This window comes from Arabidopsis lyrata, assembly GCF_000004255.2.
Source record: "Arabidopsis lyrata subsp. lyrata unplaced genomic scaffold ARALYscaffold_210, whole genome shotgun sequence".
Classification (NCBI taxonomy): domain Eukaryota; kingdom Viridiplantae; phylum Streptophyta; class Magnoliopsida; order Brassicales; family Brassicaceae; genus Arabidopsis; species Arabidopsis lyrata.
In genome coordinates this window covers 1,921-10,569 of record NW_003302406.1, presented here as the reverse complement: position 1 = coordinate 10,569, position 8,649 = coordinate 1,921, and the positions used below count along the sequence as shown (strand labels likewise).

The window sequence follows — 8,649 nt, the reverse complement described above, 5'->3', positions numbered from 1 at the left end:
AATCACAGTACAGGTTAAGAGCTTCTATCTTTGTCTCTTATGATGATTATTTGTATTGCAGTTTCATTACTCTGAATATATAACTCGTTTTTATGACTTTTAAAACTTAAACTCTTTCTCTAATTATGTTTTGCAAGTGTTGCTGAGTGCACTAAAGGAATTTTGAAGGTTTTCTTTATCTCTAATCACAGGACAGGTTAATAGCTTCTTTCTTTGTCTCTTATGATGAGTCTTTGTACTGCAGTTTCATTACTTTGACTATATAAATCGTTTTTAATGACTTTTAAAACTTAAACTCTTTCTCTAATTATGTTTTGCAAGTGTTGCTGAGTGCACTAAAGGAATTTTGAAGGTTTTCTTTATCTCTAATCACAGGACAGGTTAATAGCTTCTTTCTTTGTCTCTTATGATGAGTCTTTGTACTGCAGTTTCATTACTTTGACTATATAAATCGTTTTAAGATCAAACTGTAATATGACTTTTAAAACTTATACTCTTTCTCCAATTATGTTTTGCAAGTGTTGCTGAGTGCATTGATGGAAGTTTAAAGATTTTATTTATCTCCATTGACAGGACAGGTTAGTAGCTTCTTTCTTTTTGTCTCTTTTGTTTGTTTATTTTTGTCTGGTTGGTTTGTTGTTAATGCTGTTAGGTTGTTTCAAACATACTGTTTTGTTTTGAGTTTGTTTATATTGTTTTAATATATGTGATATGGTTGTTTCTCTCTAGCTCTAAAAGAACGTAGGTATATTTGTGTCTGAATTGTTTTAAAGTACAAAGTTATTTTTTGATGTGTCTGATTTTTTCAATAACTCTGTTCTTATATGATGTTAAGGATACTAAAGGTTTTAAATTAAGCTTATATCATATAATGCTGGACAAAGATTGGGTGCATCTTTGCAGGTATTAAATTTAATTATATAGATGTTAAGTTTTCAATAGGGGTTTGTAGATTTTTTTTATTTCTTTCTTTTTTATTTTTTTTCTCTTCATTCTTAAATGAAGAGCTGATCCAGCTTATCAAAGAGGGGCTTCAGATTTTGTAAGAGTTGTGTCTGCGGCTTTGGTAGATGGTGATATGATTGTATGTCCTTGCATCGACTGTCGTAATATAGATCGTCACATAGGAAGTGTTGTAGTTGACCATCTTGTTAGAAGAGGTATGGATGAGGATTATAAGCGGCGGTCTGATTGGTATCATCATGGAGAGTTAAATTCTGGGGTTGAAGGTGACAGTAAATTCAGTCAAATGGATGAGATATATGGGTTATATCAAGCTGCTGAGTTCATGGATGACGACTTTGTTGGAGATGATGAACCTGATGAGACCGCAGATTGTGAGAACAAGAAAGAAGATGACTTCTTTGCAAAGCTTGCAGATGCTGCATCACCCTTATATCCAAGTTGTGTGAATCACAGTAAACTCTCGGCAATTGTGTCCCTATTCAGACTTAAGACACAAAATGGGTGGTCTGACAAGAGTTTCAATGATCTTTTGGAGACACTATCGGGGATGCTACCGGAGGACAATGTGCTACATACATCACTATATGATGTGAAGAAATTTTTTAAGTCATTTGATATGGGCTACCAGAAGATTGATGCTTGTGTTAATGATTGCTGCTTATTCAGAAAGAAGTACAAGGATCTCGAGAATTGTCCTAAATGCAAAGCTTCTAGATGGAAGACGAACACGGTTAATGGTGAAGTAAAGAAAGGTGTTCCACAGAAAGTGTTACGCTACTTTCCAATAATCCCACGGCTGAAAAGAATGTTTAGATCTGAGGAGATGGCTAAGGACTTGAGGTGGCATCATAGTAACGAGAGCAACGATGGAAAACTCCGCCACCCTGTGGATTCAGTAACATGGGCTCAGATGAATGCGAAATATCCTTCCTTTGCAGCTGAAGAAAGAAATGTGCGGCTTGGTCTTTCAACGGATGGATTTAATCCATTCGACATGAAGAACAACAACTATAGTTGCTGGCCTGTTTTGCTAGTAAACTATAATTTGCCACCAGACTTATGCATGAAGAAGGAGAACATCATGCTTACATTGTTGATACCTGGACCACAACAGCCTGGTAACAACATTGATGTATACTTAGAGCCGCTCATAGATGATCTAATTCATCTGTGGAACAATGGAGAGACGACATATGATGCATTTAGTAAATCAACTTTTAATCTTAAGGCAATGCTGCTTTGGACGATTAGTGACTTCCCGGCTTATGGGAATCTTGCAGGCTGCAAAGTAAAGGGTCAGATGGCATGTCCATTATGTGGCAAAAATACAGACAGTTTGTGGTTGAAGTTCAGCCGAAAACATGTGTATATGTGCCATCGGAAGAGACTGCCAGCAACGCATAGTTTCAGATTAAAGAAGTCATGGTTTGATGGAAAAACTGAACCAGGGATAAAGGGAAGAATATTGACTGGAAAAGAAATTTCTCAAAACCTGAAAAATTTCAAAAATGACTTTGGAAATCTGAAACGATCTGGACGCAAGAGAAAAAAGACTGAGTCTAATGGTATGGAGTCTGATGACGAGGAGTTATCAAGTGAGTCGGAAGATGATGAAGAAGATGAAGTAAATGTAGATGAGGATGAGTTATCAAGATGGAAGAAAAGGTCTATATTTTTCAAGTTACCGTATTGGGAGGTATGTTTAAACTTCGATATTATTTAATTTTCAAATTTTATTCATTAAACTTTGTTTAACGTTAGAGTTAATTATTGTATTTGTTCTATGTATTTTATAGGATCTTCCTGTGAGGCATAACTTAGATGTTATGCATGTAGAAAGGAATGTGGCTGCAAGTATTCTTTCTACTGTGTTACATTGTAAGAAATCAAAGGATGGTCTAAATGCCCGTAAAGATCTGGAGCATCTTGGTATTAGAAAGGATTTGCACCCTAGGATTCAAGGGAAAAGAACATATCTACCTGCAGCTCCTTGGTCTCTATCGAAGAAAGAGAAAAAAATTTTATGTAGTCGTCTTGTTGATTTCAAAGGACCAGATGGATACTGCTCAAACATAGCAAGAGGCGTATCTGTAGATGAATGTAAAGTGACAGGTCTGAAATCACATGACTACCACGTATTAATGCAACAACTCCTTCCAGTTGCACTTAAAGGTTTGTTACCTAAAGGTCCTAGGCTAGCAATCGTACGCTTATGTGCATTCTACAACCAATTGTGTCAGCGAGTAATTGATATGGAGCAGATTGTGGTAATGGAAGCTGAGGTTGTTGAAACGATATGCATGTTTGAAAGATTTTTTCCGCCAAGTTTCTTTGATATCATGGTTCACTTGACGGTTCATCTTGGAAGGGAAGCTCGGTTAGGTGGACCAGTCCAGTTTAGATGGATGTACCCTTTTGAAAGGTATATGAAAGTTCTGAAAGACTTTGTGAGAAATCCTGCAAGACCAGAGGGGTGTATTGCTGAGTGTTATCTGGCTGAAGAATGCGTCCAGTTTTGTAGTGAATTCTTAAAGAAGTCTACAAACGTACAGGAAAAACTAGATAGAAACACTGACTATGAGAATAGTTCTATACTAGAGGGTCGTCCTATATCCGCAGCCACTTCCATAACTCTCTCATAAATGGATAAGAAAATAGCTCATCTTGCTGTCATCCAAAATATGGCTGTCGTCGAACCTTATATCGAGTAAGTTCTATACAGTTCTTGTTCTATTATTATTTACAGTTTTATGATAAAGTATCTGATTAAGCTTCTTATTATTAATATTGTACAAGTGAGCACCTTCAGCATCTACAAGACACCAATGGAAGATGCCGACGTGATGCATCAGTTTTATGGGCTATGCATTCTGAGAATTTTGCATCTTGGTTAAAACAGCAGGCAAGTTACATCAAATCTACTATTTTCTGTTGTTATTTCATGTTTTTATGTGTATGTGTCTGATTTGTTATATTTTATTTCTCGTAGATACCAATTGATTCAGACAGACATGGAGAAGTTTTAAAATGGTTGGCTTACGGTCCACGTTATATGGCACGGTCATATACAGGTTACATAGTGAATGGTCAACGGTTTCATACAAGTTTAGTTGATAGGAAAAATCAGAATAGTGGGGTTTTCTATGAGGCAACAGCAGTCTGTAGGGCTAGTGCGAAAGATACTTCACAAGTGGTTGATTTGGTATCTTACTACGGCAGAGTGATAGACATCATACTATTAGATTATAATGTTTTTTATGTTCCTCTCTTCCGGTGTCACTGGGCAGTAATGGGTAATGGAGCTAAGATAGAAGATGGTTTCACACTAGTTAACATGAATCATAGTCAAGTCTCTTTTTTAAAAGATCCATATATATTAGCATCGCAAGCAAAGCAGGTGTTTTACTTAAGGGAAGACGCAGAATCAAGTTGGCATGTTGTTATGCAAGTTCCTTCAAGAAGATATAATAAAGATTTGGATGATGGAATTGCAGACATTGGACCATTACCAGCAAATGTGGACATGGATGTTCACATGGATGAATCTGAAAATGCCCGAACTGATTGTGAAGGCATATTTGTCTGAAATGGAGTCTGTTTGTCATTTACATTGTTGTTGTTTTATTTGCTATGTCTGATGACTACTTGGTAATTATTTTATTTTTAGTTGTGTTTGTTTGGCATTCACATTCTTGTTTTATTTGCTACGTCTGTTGACTGCTTGGTAATTGTTTGATTTGTATTTGTGTTTCCATTTGCTATATATCTGATGACAGCTGCTTCGTAATTGTTTAATTAACCCTATTGTCTTTCATTTATTTCAGGTGAGTTGACATGGGACCAAAGAAAGTAACAAACCGTGGAGGGAGAAAAAAGAAGAAAGATTCTGAAGAGCCAGAATTCTTGGGTACAATAAACCCGCCACAACCTGATCATAACTTACAACACAACCAGCGTCTAGAAGGAGTTCAGCCTTTAGAAGAGCAGGATCAGCATCCTTCAGAAGAGCAGCCTGTAGAAGCTCAGCCTTTAGAAGAGCAGGATCAGCATCCTTCAGAAGAGCAGCCTGTAGAAGCTCAGCCTTCAGAAGAGCAGGCTCAGCATCCTTTAGAAGAGCAGCCTGTAGAAGATCAGCCAGGAGTTAATGATGGGACTGACGAGCACGATCATGTAGCTAAACCTACAGGTAAGAGAAAGCGAGGACCAACAAGATTGAGAGACATCGCCAGGAATCCAAATAGCAGATTAAAGGTTAACTTCACTTTCATGGGAGAACATTATGGTCATGGGTCTGTTAAGTTGTCAACGTATCTTGGTATAATTGTGCGAGAACACGTTCCTGTATCCATTGAAAGTTGGCCAAAAGTCCCTCAGGATATGAAGACAATGCTCTGGATGTCTGTCAAGGTAAACTTTTCTGTAATTTGACATCTACTTACTTAATCTTTCCAGGTTGAAATGTTTTTTTCTTAAAACCTTGATTGATTGCAGTCAAGGTTTGAAGTAGAAGAAGATTACCAAAAAGAAAGCATTGATTGAACAGATGGGAAATTTGTGGAGGTCACACAAGTCACGAGTGGTTAGGGAAGTTAATGAAGCTACGACTTTGAAAGAAAGGATGGATCTGCGACCTAAGAATGTTACTGAAGCTGCTTGGTGTAAATTTGTCAAGCTCAAAACTAGTCCTGAGTTTAAGGTATTATTTTCTGAAGTAAGTAAGCTTTATGTTTGTTTATGAATAATATGACATATCTATAATCATGTGTTAGGTTGTGAGTGATAGCTATAAGAAAAGGAAGAGCCTACAGATTCCACACACTTGTAGTCGCAAAGGAATGGTTAGACTAGCTGAAGACTTGGTACGCCAAATGCTTTGGATTATTAATTCTCATCAGTTTAACAAGTATTTTGAATGATCTATTTTTTTTATTTGTTTAGAAAGAAGAGAGACGAGAGAAATCAGATCCTTCTGATGTGACAAGAACTGATGTGTGGGTGAGATCGCGTACTAGAAAGGATGGGACACCAGTGAATACTGATGCAGCTGAAAAAATTGTAAGTTATAAGTTATGTACATCGTGAATTTGGTTTTCAGTATAGATTTAGATTTTTGGAATTGTTTTTGATATGTAACTAAATTTGCAGAAAAAGGCAGCTGAACTTGTTAATTCTGTTGAAACAAATGAAGGACAAGATACACTTGTCGAACTATTAGGACCTGATAATCCCGGTCGAATGAGGGCAATGGGGAGAAATATGACTAAGACGAAATTAGCTTGTTTCGAAGTTAATCACAAGTGTATGGTTGAAATGGAAAAGAAACAAATTCATCTCCAGGACAAGGTTAATGAGCTAGAAAATAAACTTGGTAAACTGCAGAACCAGGTAATGCACTTTTGTATTTTTTGTACATTAAGCTGTTGGGTTGTAACATAAATTAAAAGTTAATATTTTTTCTGGCATGTCACAGGGACAAGAAACTGAAGTTGGTGAAAACTCTAGATCTGCTGCAGGGGTAAGTGATTAATAATCCATGAAATTGATTTCTTTATAACTATAAAGTCTGACTTGTTTTTTTCTACTCTAAATCTGCATAGAGTGTTAACAAAAAAGCACAACCATAGTGTATTTTGATTGACTGGGCTGGTGATGATGCGAATGTTGCTGAGGGACGTATTATATCTACTGATCCAGAGGATGTTGTGAATGGGACACGTTTAGGTCCTTTAGATTATAAAGTTTTGGTTGAGACTGCCACGGTACCAGAAGCATTCCTTTGGAGAAATGCTATGGGAATGTCAACAATTGAAGAATCTGTTGGGCATATGATTGCATGGCCTGCCACGAAGTGTGTTAGTCTAGAACAGGGGGTTCAGGAAGAAGACATGGCACCACTAGTAAAGTTTCTAACTTGTTCATTAATTAATAAGTTTATACAGATTGTTGATGATCTAAAATTCTGACATTGTTTTATGCGTTTAATAGGGCACAAGAGCCAATTCTTTGAACAAATGCAAACTACTTGATCTGTCTAACGATGATGTAGTTGTTGCTGAAGGCCGTTGGACCACGCAAGATCGTAAAGCTTTGGTGAATGGACTTTCACTCGGACCAAAGGCTGTAAAAGTGTTTGTTGATGTGGTACATGAAGCCAATACATTCATATGGAGGCCTACAATGGATGTTACATACATAGAAGACTGTTTAATGTCCTTTGTAGCATGGCCTTTCAACAAAGTTGTCTTCGAAAACAACCCAGATGGAACAGGCCGGTTATCTCCTATTCAGAATTATGCATCTACTCAAACAGCTCATGGAAAATCAGCATCATCAAGTCAAAAATCCACAGAAACAGGTTCTAAATCGCAACCAGCTCATGGAAGATCAGCATCAGCAAGTAAAAAATCCGCAGCAACAGGTTCTAAGTCGCATATGCAACCAATCTCAGCATCATGTGAGAAGTCTCCAACAACAGTTCCAAAAGCTAATGCAGTGGAAACTCAAACAGCTGCACCGTCCCGGCCTCTTCGAAGATCTCCGGTAACTTATTTTATATGTTCTAAAGTTGATTATGGTTCTGTCTCATTTTACTGTAGTAATTGGTTAATATGGTCAACTTGTCAGCGGAAAAAAGGAGCTATACAGGAAAATCAGAAGTGTATGTTACTGGATATTAAAGAAAGGAAGCAAGTTGTTGCTGAAGGACGGGTGATTTCAACTGATCCAGAGAGACGTGTACACTGTGCTCCTTTGGGTCTTAATGCTGCGCAAGTTTTGGTAGATATAGTCCAGGTAGATGATGCAGCGGTTTGGAGGACATCATATGAGATTGAGTATATGAAAGATGCACTTGGTTCATTTATCGCATGGCCAACTGATAACTTGGTCATGTATTGACTATCGTCCAACTGAGGTAAGTATTTTTTATTTTGATAATTGTGTTTTTGGTTTTTCAGGTGCAAAACTAATATAAGACAATGTCCATTATTAATTGCAGGGGATGAAGCAACTTTGGTCCAGCTAGCTTAATTTAGGTTAAGACTAGTCTTTATGTATTTTGGATTCAGAATGTTTAATGTTTGGTATGTTGGATTTGGAATTGTTTTTGGTATGTTGGATTCGGAATTCTGTTTGGTATGATGCGGAAGTGTTTTAAGTATGTTGGAATGTTTTTGAGATGTTATAAATGGTTTCATTTTAAATTTACAGGTTATATATATATATATATATATATATATATATATATATATATATATATAAGTATATATTACATATGATAGCATGTTATATTTTTAAAGATGGCACTATGAAAACATGAATTAACGCAACAAATATTTGCTATTGTATAGTGATCTATTATAGCACCCAATTTGAATTATCAAAAAAAATTGAAAAAATTCATAAATTGCTATGAACAACTAAATAATGGCAATAAATTATTGCTATGAAAACGTAAATAATAACACTAACAAAGTGCTATTGTATATGAACATACTATAGCAGACAAAATTAATGCTATCGTAGGTGGGACATCTACCATAACTGCCGAGATCATAGCAGTTGTTATTTCGCTATGTATTACCTATGATAGCATTTTTTCCGCGCTAAGAATGTAAATTTTTCTTGTAGTGTTCTAAAAACAGGAAAAAAAAAAAAAAAAAAATTCTCATTCTTCTTTTCTCG

General features: G+C 36.3%; 1 protein-coding gene across 1 annotated transcript; it reads left to right on the top strand.

Moving 5' to 3' along the window:
* The first annotated feature begins 321 nt into the window (after window positions 1-321).
* LOC110226073 lies at window positions 322-8,172 on the top strand. The gene is made up of 12 exons (XM_021016656.1): window positions 322-380; window positions 569-578; window positions 4,791-5,373; window positions 5,510-5,662; window positions 5,736-5,825; window positions 5,905-6,021; window positions 6,112-6,351; window positions 6,437-6,481; window positions 6,564-6,863; window positions 6,952-7,506; window positions 7,591-7,879; window positions 7,964-8,172. Exons 3-9 carry the CDS (start codon window positions 4,801-4,803, stop codon window positions 6,588-6,590), a joined length of 1,245 nt encoding a protein of 414 aa, XP_020872315.1. The 5' UTR covers window positions 322-380; window positions 569-578; window positions 4,791-4,800; the 3' UTR covers window positions 6,591-6,863; window positions 6,952-7,506; window positions 7,591-7,879; window positions 7,964-8,172.
* Window positions 8,173-8,649: the final 477 nt, after the last annotated feature.